The sequence below is a fragment of the Perca flavescens genome, chromosome 20 (genome assembly GCF_004354835.1).
Source record: "Perca flavescens isolate YP-PL-M2 chromosome 20, PFLA_1.0, whole genome shotgun sequence".
In the NCBI taxonomy this organism is placed as follows: Eukaryota; Metazoa; Chordata; class Actinopteri; order Perciformes; family Percidae; genus Perca; species Perca flavescens.
The window spans coordinates 17,502,395-17,519,831 of record NC_041350.1 but is presented as its reverse complement, the minus strand read 5'-3'; the positions used below and the strand labels follow the sequence as shown (position 1 = coordinate 17,519,831).

General features: G+C 38.6%; 2 protein-coding genes across 6 annotated transcripts; one reads left to right on the top strand and one right to left on the bottom strand.

The window, feature by feature from the left end:
- Positions 1 to 369: 369 nt before the first annotated feature.
- cga (glycoprotein hormones, alpha polypeptide) lies at positions 370 to 1,504 on the bottom strand. Its single transcript, XM_028565497.1, has 4 exons — positions 1,478 to 1,504; positions 1,286 to 1,388; positions 888 to 1,072; positions 370 to 444 (listed from the first exon to the last, which is right to left on the bottom strand). Exons 1-4 carry the CDS (start codon positions 1,502 to 1,504, stop codon positions 370 to 372), a joined length of 390 nt encoding a protein of 129 aa, XP_028421298.1.
- A 5,497-nt stretch (positions 1,505 to 7,001) lies between these two features.
- Positions 7,002 to 17,166, top strand: LOC114546596 (heterogeneous nuclear ribonucleoprotein Q). 5 transcript variants are annotated; one of them, XM_028565494.1, is made up of 13 exons: positions 7,002 to 7,218; positions 8,359 to 8,437; positions 9,013 to 9,172; positions 11,211 to 11,329; positions 11,777 to 11,884; positions 13,177 to 13,290; positions 13,598 to 13,774; positions 13,913 to 14,048; positions 14,470 to 14,675; positions 14,816 to 14,965; positions 15,091 to 15,212; positions 15,326 to 15,651; positions 16,179 to 17,166. In XM_028565494.1, the coding sequence occupies exons 3-13, from the start codon at positions 9,025 to 9,027 to the stop codon at positions 16,205 to 16,207; spliced, it is 1,635 nt and encodes a 544-aa protein (XP_028421295.1). In that variant the 5' UTR covers positions 7,002 to 7,218; positions 8,359 to 8,437; positions 9,013 to 9,024; the 3' UTR covers positions 16,208 to 17,166. The 5 variants fall into 5 exon arrangements, with proteins under 5 accessions (XP_028421295.1, XP_028421296.1, XP_028421294.1 ...); XM_028565493.1 differs by lacking the exon at positions 8,359 to 8,437 and having other exon boundaries at positions 7,005 to 7,218; XM_028565492.1 differs by lacking the exons at positions 7,002 to 7,218; positions 8,359 to 8,437 and adding an exon at positions 7,263 to 7,377 and having other exon boundaries at positions 16,182 to 17,166.
- Positions 17,167 to 17,437: the final 271 nt, after the last annotated feature.

Below are 17,437 nucleotides of genomic sequence, written 5' to 3'. Positions count from 1 at the left end.
CATTACATTAATTCAGCAGACACATTTGTCTAAAGCAACTTAGTGATTTGTAACACACCTATAAAATTGCTCCCACACACACACACACACACACACACACACACACACACACACACACACACACACACTCCAATCCCATGCATTTCAGACACATTCATGAGAATGCAACATCTGGAATGCACATTTTAATTGCTTTTCAAGCTACAATTAATCATATAACAATGCAAGAATGTAGGCTAATAACACAGACACAGACTTTCTAAAAAAAATATTATCTGGCAACACATGAGCATACAATTTAAAACAAATGAACAACAAAATGTGTTGCCAAGCCGAGCACTGCAGAATTGTTTCCAGTTCCCAGCATGTTCATATCTTATGGTAGTAGCAGGTGCTGCAGTGGCAGTCTGTGTGGTTTCTCACCCTTATGCCGTACACCTCTATCTGAAAGATGCACAGATGAAGAGAAAGACACAATAGTGATTATTAACAAAGTCATATCAATCTAAAGAAGTAAATATGTATAATCAAATGCTCTTTTTAGCAGTGTGAAGAGACATTAAAAGGTCCCCTCCTTAATTGATTTTTTAGTGTAGGTGATGGGGGACAAAATCCACAGTCCTTGTTTTGTGCAAAAATGTATTCAAAAGTTTGTATGAAGCTAATAGGCTTCTGCAAACTTAGTTAATCAAATTAAGTGTATATCGTCTTTTTGGTATGAAATTCCATCTATCTGTTTCACTGGGCAATGTTTCCCTCAATTTTGAGCTGCAGTAAAACAATAGTAACAAAAAGGAATACTTTTGAAACATTCCTTAAACACACATTTTTATCTTTTTTTATTTAAAGAAAAGTTTATTTGGCATATCTTTTGTCTGCACCTGTACCTCATAGTAGTCCTTTGCAACACAGCATGTTGCCTCCGAGGTGATGTTCTTTGGGATCTCCATTTTCGTCATGGCCGTGAGAGGTGTTGGGTACGCTCTGGAGAAGCAGCAGCCCATGCACTGGTAGACCGGACGATCCCTCGAGAAAAGATTGTTCATTCCCAGTTTGCACTCCTCACAGCCCACTGGAGAAAGACAATGCTATTGATCATGGACAGCTTGTGATACAGTGACATTTTGAGATTCATCTGAGATTTAAAGCACAGCGTACAATCTTTGTCAACAAAGATAAATAAAAGCAGATGGTGCTAATTTACTATAGTAAATCCTTGTTTTGTGTACTAGATTTATGAGAAGAGTACTTAACACATTAGTACTTGTATCTGTAAAAATCTTACTGTCAATGTTGGGGTAAGAATCAGCTATGTAAAAAAGAAAAGACAACAGAAGAATAGAAAGTCCAGCTGATTTCACTGAGCCCATCGTGGTTGTATCAGTTACCTATTAATACAGAGACAAAAGAAAAATGGTCAATCAAAAATCTGTTGAATCAAAGCATGAGTAAGTCAGCGATAGAGATAGAGTATTACAATGCTGAAAGAAAGTTGCCCCTTCATTGTGCCTCTGTGCAGGACGGCTTCCTGCTTCCCTTCATGTCGTTTTATACCTGTGTCCCTCAGTTTGTGGCGACTTGGCGGATTAGGTGAAACCTACCAACCTTATCAATGATCTTACTGACCTCTTTGCTACCTTTCTCATAATCCCTTTAAAGGACAAAATGATAAGAACAAATCGTGGAAAGCCAAAACATACTTCCATCATCCTTCCATCCTGACTATGGATGCTGCATTTAATCCCTGGGTTTTAGTTACTTGGTAACTGGGAGTTGTTATTACTTGTCATGTCACAGCAAATGGAGGGTCATTTGAGTTTTTCTTGGGAATTTCAGTTTACTGCATAAAGATCATTTTAGGCTGCACATGGCCTAAAAGAGTTTTTAATTTATTTATTTATGAAGAGTGTAAAAGTGTAATGCTAAAATCTCACCCGGTAAAATCTAATTAAATAGGTGTACATTTTCAGAGAGACATGGCAATGGTGAAGGCTCTGATCTACCAATGAGTGGCTGCTTATAATTAATTAAATTAATTAAATAAATGATACAAAAGTTAATCTCAACGTAACACAAAAAATCTGACATTGAAATCTTTACATAAATTCAGAGCTGAAACGATTAGTGGATTCATCGATTAGTCAATAGACAAAACTATTTTAATAATTGATGAATAACTGGTCATTTTTTTTAAAAGCCAAATAAGGTGAAAAATGTCAAACATCCTGTGTGCCTCTCAAATGTGACAATTTGCTGATTTTCTTCATCATATATAATGTAAATTGAATATTGTTCTGTTTTGGAAATTTGGTTGGACAAAATAAGTGATGTCCCTTTTTGCACTATTTTTTGGATGTTTAATTGATTAAACAATTTATCAGTTAATTGCAAAGCATAATCTGCACACTAACCATTATTTGCATCAGTCAATACATGCAATACTGTACATATTATGTAATGCATACTGGTGCCCTGTATCACACCTGGGGGTTTTGAACTCTATAGGGTCTACTGGAATAATGCCATACTGTACGCCATAGCTTTAAATATAACAAATTGTATTTAAAAAGAGAGATAATAAATCTAACTAAACTTTAATAAAACATTACATCAATTATTTATTATGGGTGTGTTCTTTTTACCCATGATTTTACACTATATGTTGAAGCAAAACTAATGTCAGTGCTGCAGGCTTTTTCAAAACTGGAGGAATTGATGGATGGAAGAAGTTATGACTAAATAGAGCGATATCTGATAGTTGTTAAGGAGTATCCATCTTCGCCTCCGCCTCCAACATCGGAAATGTCAAGGATGAATATGAATTTACTGTGTATTTCATTGGTCTGTTTACATAAGTACCCATGCTCTGTTTCCTTGGTTGTGCTGGTGATAAATCCTTGGCCTAAGACTCGTAATTCAATAAGTGCGGAAGATGAGATGTTCTATTGGCTGTTTTCTTGCTTCTTTGTAATATTGTGTTGTAAACCCTACTGTTTAATAAACTGTACCAAATTTCATTCCTGCTGATAAGATTGATATCAGTGGCTGTTGCATTGTGTGCTATTGCTTTATGGCACATGTCATTTTATCAACATCGAACCAAATGTCCTGTAAATCAAATATAGCTGACACAATAAGCCTATTACTGAAACATTCATGTTTAAGCATAAAAACAGAATCTCAAACATCAACAGATAAACATGAATAACATCCCATTGCTCAAGATCTGACAGTTTTTTAATCACATTATATTCTTATACAGTATAACGTCACACTTGGCTATTTGCAGCGGTGTCTAAAATAACAACTTGAAAGCATCATGGAGTGGACCAATGACTGAGTTGACCTGGGTGAGTATGTTTAAGATATGAGATATGAAGTATTTAAGACACCGGAAACTATGTTGTACATTAGAGCCCAACAATAGTTCATTGACAAAAAAAACACCAAAGGTGAGAGTAAAAGCACAGAGGATTAGTTTGAGGACATGTGCAGCTTCCCTTCTATATATTTGTATTCTCTCATTGACCTGCTTCTAGCCTCCTGATTTATGAAAAACAAAGAGTGGTTTTGAGTTTTTTTATGTTCTGCAGGTAGCTCAGACTCTCTTTTTATATGGTACATTGATCGGGATGGATGAGGTTGAGAACCACAGAGATGTGGAAAGCCTTAGGTGTAGAGTAAATTGAATAGCCTACGTGGTCACGCTCGGTGAAACACGTCAGCTATATTCTCAGGGGCTCCAGTGTCGACGTGGTCACTGAGGAGAGAGCACAGGACACACTGTGAAGTTAGCAGGTCATGTCTGTATTCTCAGCCAGGCTCAGTTCAAAGCCAAGGTGCCCTGGCATCAATAGGTCAGTGACACCAGACAACAAATGACGTTATTAGCTTAGATCTGTAGTTTTCTTGGCTATGAAGCTAATCAGAATATTTAGTGTATACAAGTGAATAAAGATTGAAACCCATCAAGTCCGAGCATATTTATGATCGTGGCACATTCCCAAAACTGAGGGCCAACTAAAAATATTCATTAAATAAAAGAGTTTTAACTAGCGAAGAGACCTTGGTATATTTAAATTATATGTGATCTGATAAACTAACCAGAAGATGCCGTGATAGGAGACCAAAAATATATTCAAATGTTAATCTGAAGCTAAGCTTCTGCAAACTTAGTTAATCAAATAAAGTGCATAGCTTCCAAAGTTAGTCTTTTTGGTATAAAATTAAATCTATCTGTTTCTCTGGGAAATGTTTCCCTCAATGTTGAGCTTTAGTGAAACGATAGTAACAAAAAGAAGGAATAATACAAATAAACAGACATTTCTATCTTTGTTAGACAATACATTTGTTGAAGAAGGTTTGTTTGGCATATCTTTTGTCTGCACCTGTCTTTAAAGTATATTTGATCTGAAAAACTAACTAGAAGATGCCACGCATGCTTGCCTTTTGCAAATTTTAAAATGTTGCACTCCGAACCAGTGCAAAAATTTAACTATCCATCTTATTTGCTGCATCTATACAAAATGTTTTTCTATTCTGAAATATGAATTGTTTTTCCTAAAAGGAAAGCACCATTTTTGCATAAAACTTTAAGAATTGATCAATTTCACATCATACAGGCATACATACACACTTATACATCTTAGACATCAAAGTTTTGCTGTTCAGGAGACAGATCATTTTGCTTGGAACACTCTCTCCACACGGTGGCATGAGAGGTCTGTAATATAGGGACTTATGGTCCTTTATCTCATTCAAGAGCCATAACACAGTGGCTCTGCTGGCCATCAGAGGTTCTTACTGTATATCACTAGAAACAAGCAGACATTGTCAGAGACGGACAAACAGAAAGTCATATCGTTTTAATAAGCATGCATATCCAAGATGGTCATATTAATGAAATAAAAAACAAAAAACAAACATCAACAGCTATATCAGTTTGATATGTAATACTATATTTACTCTAGGTTAAAGAGGCAATATTGATGCCAATAAAAGACCTTGTTCACTTCTTAAACCCTCAAAATACTTTAACCTTAATTATCTTGGTAATACCTCTATAAATAGACTGAAATAAATATATAAATAGAATAAAATAACTGACTTGAGAAACTGGATCTTCATTTGAGTTTTTATGGCAAAAAAGTTTTATTTTTTAAGTTATATTTTATAGTTCTTATTGCAGTTTAGGATCACTAATTCTGCAGAGAGAGTTTTGGCTAATACCTAAAAAACTGTACAGAAGATGTCCTCTACAGTCTTGGCTGCAGCCTATTTGTTTTAAAGCTCAATGCCAAACATTCTGTACCAATTGTTTTATAAAAGATCTGTCTGAGCTATTTTTGTTCTCTGAGGAGCCTTCACAGACATGAGCAATAAAATTATTGTAGTCCTATAAATTCAAAATAGACATTGTTATGAACTCCACTTCTAGAGTTTTCTGGGGTCTTTAATAATCTGCGGATGATATAAAAAATGGATCACAAAAAAAACAATCTGTGGCTGATATGGACAGGGAAGACAAAGCTTTTTCTCAAAGCTTTTACTAAACTGTAAGTTGTTGTGTATTTAGTTTTGATATTTTACCCTTTGATTTATTCTTTACTTCTGTTAAGCTTTGCAATTGTTTTTTTTTTTTTTTTTTCTTGTGTCATTCAAAATGTTTTTAATTGTTAAGTAAGTTTCATTTGTTTGTGAAACATTATTATTATTATTATTATTATTATTATTATTATTATTACATCCAATCATTCTGTAGCTCTATTCCTTAACAGCTGCATAAGTTATTATTCAAAATCCTCCAGCCATCATCCTCCAGCTGCTAATGCTCTATACCTGTGGGGGTTGTTGGATTCAGTTACCTGCTAAAGTTTTATTATTTCAGCATTGAGCCAAACATTAAGCCCATGATTCATTCTAGCTGGGATGAAAATAGCAGATAGCCCATGCCAAATTCATACCATTGTATTGTCACTGCAATGTATTTGTATTGTAAAAGGTATTGTAAATTGTATTTGTATTGTAGTGCCATGTATTGGTAAGTATTGTCAAAACTGACACATGTAATCATGTATTAACCTTGGACTATCACAAATATGTGAACCCAACAATTGTAATTTAAAAAGATACCCCCAAGTGGAATTTGAAAATTTGCAGTTGACAGTCACTTTGAACCCATAGTATGATGTTGACAATAAATAACATAGTTTTACAAACTAGATTATATGCAACAAACATAGACACAAGTAACAACGGTTTAATCTGATCCAGGTTGCAATGCATGCACAATGACAACTACAACTTTTCTTTCCTATCATGTTGCAGAGAATATTTTACAAAATCAGTAAAAACATTTTTTATAAAAACTTTATACTCTTCAGTAGTGCAAACCCTTGCCCCTTATGTTCCTATCTGTTGTATCAAGCAAATAATCATAGCCTAGTTTTCTATACACATAGCCTAGCCTACTCTGTCCTATTCTTTTGTTCATGTAGCAGATTCATGTTAAATCAATGAGAAGAGGGACACTGTGTGGCGGAAAGTGGGATCTACCTCACTACTTTTCAGTCAAACACTCCTGAAATACTCAGTAGGCCTACTCACTCAGTGTCTGTTATGGTCGCACACACAGTATATAGTTTTAGATATAAATATACTGGCATTTGATAACATTTTGTCTGGGAATACTGACCATGTTTAACATATGTTATCATTATTAATGGAGGTGGTAGATCATTAATATAAATTATTAATGTTAGGCTAATTTATTTCATTGTAGGATAGGCTACTTGCTTGTTTTATTTCTTTATTGTTGACATTTTTATTGAAATTCAGAGTTCTGGCTTTCAGTCTCAATGTTTTGTTTCTGTAACTATGCTTTTAACTGATCTATTAGCCAACATGTATCCGTCACATAAATGGTACGGTTGTCGTGAAATTACTCGTCGTTAGTACGGTAATTATGATGGATGCTTTGAATGACCTGCTGGCTGCTCTTCTGTAAAAGCATACAAGGCAAGCCCGTGCAGGGATGTCCAAGAAACCCCATCGACGAGACAAAACTCGAGGCGTGAACGTGGCAGCCATTTTACATCATCAAGAGTGAATGACTGAAGCCGGATCATTGCCGGGAGTTTTACACTTTTTCTGTCTTTTAAATATCACATTTATCTTCCTAAATAATCAACACCATACACGTTGGTGATCCAGCGGCAGGTAGGGCGAATGCTACTATTTTGTCACGTGATTGTTGCTTAATTGATTGCTAAAAAGTCTAAATCGTGCGGTGCTGTTTCAAACAATGTGGAAACTGGTGGTGGTTGGGAACGAGTTTTCCAGACCGGCTTTTTGAAAATGGACTCTTCCTATATGGCGGCACGTTGACAAACCACGCATCTAGCAGGCTAAACCTCTAGCTCTCAAGGCCTCGTTAAATCCAATTCATTTTAAAAACCATACTTTTTCAACTGATGAAGTCCGTACCGACAAATGATGTTGTAACAATGGCCTCACTGAAATTCCTTTCGAATTAGCATGCTAGCTTAAGGTAGCCTATTTTGACAGATCATGGAAATGACATGCTCATTGTCATCGTATGCTAACAGAGGCTAGCTGGTAAAAATCAGTTATCTTAGCAAGAATTTGCGATGCCGCGTTACAACCGTACTAACATGACATGCTCATTGCCTACTATCTTATGATATTGGATGCATATGCATACTAGCACGTCATGTTATTGACCCGATGGTGGTCCCTAGTTAGCTTGGTTGCTATAACATTAGCTAGCTGTGCAAACTAGCCCGCTAGCTAACGTTAGCCTCAACGTGTGCGAGTCAGTCCCTCCCCGCTAAATCTAACGTTACCGTTAACGTCGGTTAAAACATAATGTATTCTCTAGATTTGTTAACCTTGCATGTTCAAAATGCAAGATTGATTTGCACGAGGGGTTTAATGTTAGCTATCGTTAGTTACTTTCAACGATGCAAAAATGTTTTAACTAGACAAAGCACGTGTTTACCGATATAATGAAATTAATTAACAGACACTAACATCACGATATATCAGTTGCAAGATATCTTTTAAGATGCTGATATTATTAGATAAAGGGTAAGGTTAGCTAAGTTATGATTGCTGTCCACGTTTTTCCCAGCGTTGCCGGATATAACGGTAGTAATGTGACCAGAAAGCGGCTAGATTGCTGTTTGCATAAGTTCATGCCTAAGTGTCTGTCGATAAAAACTAATGGGAAGTAATTTTTGAGTTTGCCATTAACGTGACAATTTAAGTCAGCTTAGTGTCACAATATAAGTGTCAAGAAACAAAATGCTAAAGGGTGCATACTTGCTCATTGGTCAGATACCGGAAACCAGGGCTCACTCTCTGATGGAACACGTGTATCAGCTATCTAGTCTGTGCTGAAGTCAGCAGTGAGAAGGTAAGTTAACATGTAATTTAGAGACCAAAGCAGACAAGGCGTCTACACAAGCAGTGAAGAGGGCTGTGATACAGGCGTTAACAAGTGAACTTGGCACCATTTGCAAAAACTTCTTAACCCAGAACAAACCAGAATGGAAAATACTGCCACATGGACACAAACCCAGTATATTTTTTTTAATTTTAAAACAATATGTCATTCAATTGATTTCTGTGGGGAATTTGGTATGTGCAATGTCTGTCCTGCGTGCATCTGTCAAATGCCTACACACACGTTTTCTGGGCTTCTACCTAATGCAAGCTGAGAGCTGCAAATGTTATGTCAGGATAGTGTAAAGTCTCCAGACTGTACAGGACCACACAACCATGACAACTTGTTTTGCACACAGCAAAATCTCCTGTTTATTGATAATTTGTGCTTATTAATTCAAAAGTCACTCTGTATCTTAAGATCATAAATGGCCAAACCATGTTTTCTTTGATTTCCCTGATAAGTCTGAGACTTTACACTTTTCTGAACCCATCCCAAGTCTTGCCCTTGACCCAGGATTAATTTGGCTCATTGCATTTACACAGATTTCTGGAGACATGGCCACAGAACATATTAATGGAAATGGTCCAGAAGAACCAATGGACACCTCTGCTGCAGTTACCCATTCTGAGCACTTCCAGACTTTATTAGAAGCTGGTTTACCACAGAAAGTTGCTGAAAAACTAGATGAAATTTACATAGCAGGTAAGGCACAATGAATATACTTGCATATCAAATATGCACATTTTTTGTTTATCAATTTCTTGCATGTACTGTCATTTTATCACCTTTTTGAATGGGGGAATTGGGATCATGAAGCAACTTTTTGTGGTTTCCTACCAAAATGGGTACTGCAGTGCTTCAAAATATTAAATTACATTTTACCATTGTCAAAATGTGTAAATGATTGCAGCATTTGCATTCCCAATATGGTTGCATGGTCACTGGTGTCAGGGCGAATGAATTGTCGTTTCCCTGGGAGTGTCTTGGTGAGCCTGTCTCTCCATTCATTTCCATGAAGTTTCTGTGCATCCTATAAAATTGCAGAGGAACGAACTGGTGTAAGTTCAATATCAGTCACAACTTAAATCCCTGTTGCTCTGGTCAGATTTTTACCAGTTTGTATTAGGGGTGGGGGAAAAAATCGATACAGCATAGTATCGCGATATTTCTCGTGGCAATACTGTATCGATACACAGGCGCCAAGTATCGATATTTTATTATTTAAATTGCACATCAGAATTTAACTTTTTGGTAGTATAATAATGAAATCAATTGCTTATTCCATCCACCAGATGGCGCTGTTTGTTTTCTGGTGAGGTCAGCGGGGTGACTGTCAGCGTGCAGGAGGATGTAGATAAAATAAACATGGCAGCGTCAGAGAAAGAAATCAGAAATGCACCATCTGCGTTTAAATCAAGTGTTTGGACTTTTTTCGGATTTTTTAACAAGGAGGGGACAACTGAGATGGACATGAGACATGGGATTTGCAAGGAGTGTCGTATGCAAATAAAATACTCAGGGAATACCACAAACATGAGGGCTCATCTCACACGGCACCATCCAGAGTTAGCGTTAGCCGAGGACGGTAAAGCTAATGCTAAACCAGCTCCGCCGAAAAACCAACCAACACTGGACACACTTAGCTTGACAAAGCTACCTCCCAAATCAGAGCGAGCTAAGAAAATAACTCAAGCCATCGCCTACTTCATGTGCAAAGACCTGCGTCCATACAACGTTGTGGAAAATGAAGAATTTTGTCACTTGCTAAAAACACCGGAACCGAGGTACGTGACTCCGTCACGCCGTTTTGTACTCATTTTAATTGTAAAAAATACCTGTAGTAGCACAGCAGTGCATACCTGTTGGTATTACAGTCTAGTCCACCTTAATTAAAAATGCAAACAGTTCAGTTTGCCAGGTGTATACAACATTTATAACATATTCATTAAAGTGCTGGTTAGTTAGTCAGCTTGACAGTCACATTTTACAGCAATAAAATTCATGTGAGATGAACAAACAGATGTTGACAAAGTTTTCCTTTGGGGACATAATAATGAAGTTGGAAAAAAGGTAATAAATTGCAATATATTGCAGAATATCGCAATATGTTTAAAATCGCAATAATATCGTATCGTGACCTAAGTATCGTGATAATATCGTATCGTGGTACCTCTGGTGATTCCCACCCCTAGTTTGTATGGGGCGAGTTGCAGTGACAAAGTTTGGGGGTCATTTTAGGACTTGTTTGGTCGGTCAGATCTAGCAAAGTACTGGTCTGGCCTTTTCAGCCAGATGGGACCGAGACAGAAACAATGGCAGCAGCTGTCTGGTGTGTGGCTGCCTGGGACAGGTGATCACCCCTCCATAGAGGAGAATGCAGACTGGCTCATTAGAAACTCCCAGCCACAGTATAGAGGGGCACTGGCATATCGAGTTGCACTGTCACATCTGTTGTGATTAGTTCTGCAAAAAACTTGTCGCTGATTGGAGAGTAAAGTGCAGCCGGACTACTGAATACAGCTCCATTTAGATTAGGCTGTTCCCGCTCCTCCCTCCCAATTGTAACGTTAGTAATCATTATTTATCCGCTACACAGTGAAATATTTGTTGCAAAATTACTCTCCTGCAAATGCTTGTTTGATCCTTCATTGTGTTTTGAATAACAAGTTAGTAATGACAACTTTTTCAGTCTTTCTTGATAGTAGCTCATTGTTTCTGTCTTCCCCCCTCCCTCCTCCAGGTTTGGTGTCACACAGTGACTTAGATGATCGAGCAATTGAAGCGCTAAAAGAATTCAACGAGGAAGGTGCTCTGCAAGTCCTCTTGCAATTTAAGGACAGCGACCTCTCACATGTTCAGGTATGCATGTGGCACTGTTGGTGTATTGTTTAGGTCACCGTTTCTCAAATGGGGGTACGCATACCCCTAGGGGTACTTTGGAGTACTGCAGGGGGGGGACATTCATTTTAATAAAAAAAATATTATACTATGAATGGTGAATGAAATAAGTGAGATTCTAAACATTTGAAATGGCATTTAAGTGTTTTTCAGTTATAAGGTAAAAGTGAGAACCACTGGTTTAGATAGCTTGGATCTTTCATTTCTGATTCCTTCAGACGATGTGGATGATTGTCCTCTGTGCAGTGGTCTGAAGTTGAATTGTGGTTGCACAATTGCTCATAGCTTATCTACGAGACAGATTTTCATTGTCCTGTCTAACGTTCATTTTGTGTCAATCAGAAGATGTCCTAAGGATTTATTTACATGTTTGGTAGTACTATGTTTTATTTGTTTTTTCTTTTTCAGAACAAAAGTGCCTTTCTTTGTGGCGTGATGAAGACCTACAGACAAAGAGAGAAACAAGGGACCAAAGTGTCAGATACCAATAAAGGACCAGATGAAGCTAAAATCAAAGTGAGAACTTGTCCTAAATTCAGAAAGTTGTATCTGTTTTAATGCTTGGGACAAAATGTGGGAATGCTAAAGCAATGCTTTTCAGTGTGGAAATATACATTCTCCAGCCACTTTATTAGGTACACCTTGTTGGGTTTTGCCTTCAGAACTGCCATCATTGTTGGTGTCATAGATTCAAAAAGGTGCTGGAAACATTCCTCAGATTTTGGACCTCATTGACATGATGGCATCGCGCAATTGCTGCAGATTTGTCCGCTGTTGGAATCCATGATGCAAATCTCTCATTCCACCACATCCCAATGGTGCTCTGTTGGATTGAGATCTGATGATTGTGAAGGCAATTTGAGTACAGTGAATTCATGTTTAAGAAACCAGTTTGAGAGGAGTTGAGCTTTGTGACATGGTGCGTTATGCTGCTCGAAGTAGCAATTAGAAGATGGGTACGCTGTGGTCATAAAAGAATGGACATGGTCAGTAACAATACTCAGGTAGGCCGTGGTGTTTTAAACAATGCTAAATTGGTACTAATGGGCCGAAAGTCTGCCACAAAAAGTTTCCACACCACCACCAGCCTGAACCGTTGATACAAGGCAGAATGGATCCATGCTTTCACATTAACGCCAAATTCTGACCCTACCATCTAAATGTTGCAGCAGAAATCAAGACTCATCAGACGCGACAAGGTTTTTCTAATCTTTTATTGTCCAATTTTGGAGAGCCCCTGCCAACTGTAGCCTTAGTTACCTGTTAACTGCCAGGAGTGGCACGTGTTAAGGTCTTCTGCTGCGGTAGCCCATCTGCTTCAAGATTTGACGTGTTGTGGGTTCAGAGATGCTCTTTTGAATACCTCAGTTGTAACAAGTGCGATTTGAGTTACTGTTGCCTTTCAATCAGCTAGAACCAGTCTGGCCATTCTCCTGACTTCTACCATCAACAAGGCATTTTCACCCAAAAATCAGCTGCTCATTAGATATTTTCAGACCATTCTGTGTCAAACTAGAGATGGTTGTGCGTGAATATTCTAGTAGATCAGCAGTTTCGGATTAGAGATTTGCATTCACAAGCAGGTGTGCAGGTGTTCCTATTAAAGTGGATGGTAAGTTAGAGTTAATCTCTATAACCATAAGACTCATTCAAATTTTTGTCTTTTTTCTTTTGGTTCTTTCTTGCATGCTTTTAATAGGCTCCCACAAGTCTATTGTGTTCATTTTTTTTTTTTTTTTTTTTTTTTTTTTTTTTTATCGGACTGTCAAACAGTATCCCTTTTATTTTTCATGTTTTCTTATGATCAGGCTTTGCTGGAGAGGACTGGCTACACACTTGATGTGACAACAGGGCAGAGGAAGTATGGAGGTCCCCCACCAGAGTCTGCTCACTCAGGGGTACAGCCCACTATCGGTACAGAGGTACGGAACATTTCACTTTTTGAGTTGTACCATGCATTAAGCATGAAGATGCCAAAACAATGCACTGGTATTTACTTACTCGGAGTTGGTGGTTCTAAGTTATGGGCCAAGTGCATTCAGGTTTCATACGGTGTCCAAATGATGAAACTTATCTTCTCCAGTAACCATGGTTACACTGATAGTTTACCGCTAAGAACTGACTGGATACCTTTTTTCTTTATTCAATCTATGCCTTAACTTTACACTACATGTGAAGTTGAAGTGTTGCTCTAATCCACCATATTTTCCTTTCCTCTCAACCTGGCAGATATTTGTAGGCAAAATCCCCAGAGACCTCTTTGAGGATGAGCTTGTTCCGCTGTTTGAGAAAGCTGGCCCCATCTGGGACTTGCGCCTGATGATGGATCCCCTCAGTGGCCTGAACAGAGGCTACGCCTTTGTCACTTTCTGCACTAAAGAAGCTGCACAGCAGGCTGTCAAATTGGTACGTTTACTGCAAGTATGACCAAAAAAAAGGTGTGATGGAATTTGTTAGTTAAAACACAGCTTACTTGTTGACAAAATTCTACGTTTCTCGTATCTTTTTCTTCTCTTACTTACAATATTCTCCATAATTCCACAGTGCAACAACAATGAAATTCGACCAGGTAAACACATCGGAGTGTGCATCTCTGTGGCCAATAATAGACTGTTTGTTGGCTCCATTCCCAAGAGTAAAACAAAAGATCAAATTGTTGAAGAATTTGCAAAAGTCACAGGTGAGCACCATCCTTGGATTTCTCTTTCTGTATAATATTCATTCAGCAGCTTCATGCCTACATTTACATATATACACAACTTTGATTATATCTGTAAGATTTGTACCGAAAGAATCGGTGGGTGAAGCTTTGGCAGTTTGTTTAAAACATTTCCTGTTTATGTCCAAATGATGACCTCATTACCATGCTGGAGTGACTTATGTTACCATGATGGTTTACCGCTAAGATCTGATTGGACATCAAACGTAGTTAATTTTTTTTTTTTGTTTTTACGTTTTTTGTTTCTAATGTTTCTAACGATGTTTTGATGTCAGTAGTTTGTTGGTACTCCATTGATGTAATGGTCATTTTTGTTGAATAAATGCAGTTAACACCCTGCTGCCTTTTCTCCACTTCTCTTTCCTGTTTCTTGTCTCTACAGAGGGTCTAAATGATGTCATATTGTACCACCAGCCTGACGACAAGAAGAAGAATCGGGGCTTCTGCTTCCTGGAGTATGAAGACCACAAGACTGCTGCTCAGGCCCGCCGCCGGCTGATGAGCGGCAAGGTGAAGGTGTGGGGAAATGTGGTCACCGTGGAGTGGGCTGATCCCATCGAGGACCCAGATCCAGAGGTCATGGCCAAGGTAAGGCACAGGGCCAGAGGTCGTTAGTAGCATACTGCTGTGTGTATATGTGATGAAAATGTGTTTTCTTTCTATGATTGGCTGCTGCATTTATTTACCTTTTCTGCACATAAATTGAACCTTGTGTTTTTCATTACCAGGTAAAAGTGCTGTTCGTGAGGAACTTAGCGAGCACGGTTACAGAGGAGATACTTGAAAAGGCCTTCAGTCAGTTTGGCAAGCTTGAGCGAGTGAAAAAATTGAAAGACTATGCCTTCATCCACTTCGAAGAAAGAGATGGTGCTGTGAAGGTATGGACGAAAAAATAAACTTTGACACTGGACTAACTTGCAAGACCTTTATCATGAGCTTAAATTTAAGTTTGTAAGTGCAGTAAAAAGAAGCAACAATTGTACTATCTTGGTCAATTTCACAGGCTTTGGCTGATCTCAATGGCAAAGACCTCGAGGGAGAGCACATTGAAATCGTCTTTGCCAAGCCCCCTGACCAGAAGAGAAAAGAGCGCAAAGCCCAGAGACAAGCTGCTAAAACACACATGTAAGAGGGAACAATGCAACTCAAACTTGTGCCCTTTTAGTCATGCAGTTATCAAATAAAAATTTATATATAAAGCAGGATGCCATTTTTAAGTTGAGTCTGTATCATTTTAGGTATGACGAATACTATTATTACGGGCCTCCTCACATGCCACCACCCACGAGAGGCAGGGGCCGCGGCGGGCGCGGAGGTTACTCGTACCCCCCTGACTATTATGGCTATGAAGACTATTACGATTACTATGGATACGACTACCACAATTACCGGGGCGGCTATGATGACCCGTACTACGGCTATGATGACTTCCAGGGGTCTGGGAGAGTACGAGGAGCGAGGGGAGGAGTCCGTGGCGGTGCTAGTCAGACCAGGGGCCGCGGTGGCGTCACACCGAGGGGTCGAGTGAGCTTCTCCCAGCGAGGAGGCCCTGGAACAAGCAGAGGTAAATTAAACTTATCTTTGTGATGCAGTTAGTTTCAAAGTGGGTAAAATCAAATGGTTGGGATTATTGCAGATAAGTACTGCTCACAAGTAAAAACTAACTTGCCATGTGGCTGTTTATTTTCAGTCTGGCTACTGAGCTCAGTCTTGGTGTATGTATATTTTCTGTGTGGGTCAGGGGGGAGATGAGGGTTAACCTACAGCGCAGGTATTGGTGGTCTTGAAATTATGTTAATAGTAATTATGAGGCTGCAAGTTACACCGGCTTTTTGGTCTCATAACTAATCCCTAACCGGTGTCATCTTTCAGAGTAGCTGGTCAGGTTGTTTGCCAACAGAAAAAGGTCATTCACAACATACTTTACTTTTAAGGGGGCCAGCTGAGTCCCAACCTAGTCGGAAAACTGTCTTCAGTCTAGATTTTGTGGAATTTAATTAATCTGTCAGTATGCTGATTGATGGGTGCAACATGGGTGTGGATTTTATTTTCAAAATTCTGTATTAATTTTATCTTTCCTCATTGGTCCAGCAGGGAAACGGGGCCGAGGGCGGTCCTGACCTGTCACAGTGGGTACTGACTTGATGTGTGGGGTTACACCGTAAGCTGCAATGGATGTTGAAACAAAAGAGCACGACAAAAGGTCCAATGATATTCCAGCCTTACAGAAGAAGCATCTCCCCTCCCCCCATTTTTTAAATTTTTTTTTCCTTTTCTGAAACTGCCACCTTAAAAAGATGACCGGAGGATTCTAAATACTCGCCACAGCCTCTTTGCCCCAAGCCCTTGCACCCAGCCCTGATTTACAGGGCCCCATGTATTGCCCTTACAATCTACCCCTTCCCTGTCCCTGAACATGCCATTTTTAAATAATTATTGAAGAAATTGCACTTTTTTAAGTTCTTGGGTTTGAAGTGGCTCAAAGGAGCTTGATGCTATTGTATATTTTTGTGCTAATCGCAATTTTTATTGTCGGAATATCCATGTTCTTAATCGTTTGATCTGGGTGTTTGACAGAGAACATTTGCAGGTTTTTAGGGTGTACCCACCTGGCATGGATAAGTCAGGCATTCCATGAAAGTGGTTCTTTTCAGAACTTGTCTTTAAAGGGTTGGTTGACTACCTCAGTACAGAGGACTAAACTACCCGGCCTGTACTGTAAATAGGGAAACTATATTGATGAAAGCAGGGCTTGTTTTCATACAAAATATGCACAAGAGCTGCAGCGCAAGAAAAATGTACTTAATGTAAGTCATTTTAGCTGCAGCTCTGACACTGCAAACAGTCAAACTGGGCATGCAAAACAATCTCATGTGATGAGTCTGAACAAGCCCTGCTTTTGTCCTATTTTGAACTGAATTAGCTGCCTTGCTTCTTCAGAGTATGTAGTTACTGGTTGTATAGTTTTTCGGATAAAATGTTACTTTTGTAAAGGCTTCAAGATCACAGGCATCCAACTGCCTTTTGATTTAAAAAAAAAAAATGAAAAAACAAAAATAAAGCCCTGCAGTGTCCCTTTTGTGCCACTGTATTATTCCAATGGGTTTGTTTTTATATTGATACCAATACATTTTCAAACATCATGTAAAACAACCTAATCCAGTCCTTCATCATATAAAATCATGTTAATCTTGAATGATCCCTTCCCAGCTCCAAAGACAGCAACTTTGTAAAAGATATTTCAAGTTAATCTTGAATGACTGAATTGCCATATTGCCCAGTGCATGTGTGCCTAACGTTAGCTGCTATGATTTGGTGAGGGATCAGTCACGTAGTGGTAGAAGGGATAC

What these genes read in the sequence shown, in the direction of transcription:
- LOC114546596 (XM_028565491.1), top strand. Translation starts at nt 7,357, where the DNA reads ATGGACTCTTCCTATATGGCG. An exon ending in CAGATGAAGCTAAAATCAAA is followed by an intron (nt 11,885 to 13,176) that starts GTGAGAACTTGT and finishes TCTTATGATCAG; the next exon opens with GCTTTGCTGGAGAGGACTGG. An exon ending in CACAGCAGGCTGTCAAATTG is followed by an intron (nt 13,775 to 13,912) that starts GTACGTTTACTG and finishes ATAATTCCACAG; the next exon opens with TGCAACAACAATGAAATTCG.
- cga (XM_028565497.1), bottom strand. Translation starts at nt 1,504, where the DNA reads ATGAAGGGGCAACTTTCTTTCAGCATT. An exon ending in TTCTTACCCCAACATTGACA is followed by an intron (nt 1,073 to 1,285) that starts GTAAGATTTTTA and finishes GTCTTTCTCCAG; the next exon opens with TGGGCTGTGAGGAGTGCAAA. An exon ending in TTGCAAAGGACTACTATGAG is followed by an intron (nt 445 to 887) that starts GTACAGGTGCAG and finishes TGCATCTTTCAG; the next exon opens with ATAGAGGTGTACGGCATAAG.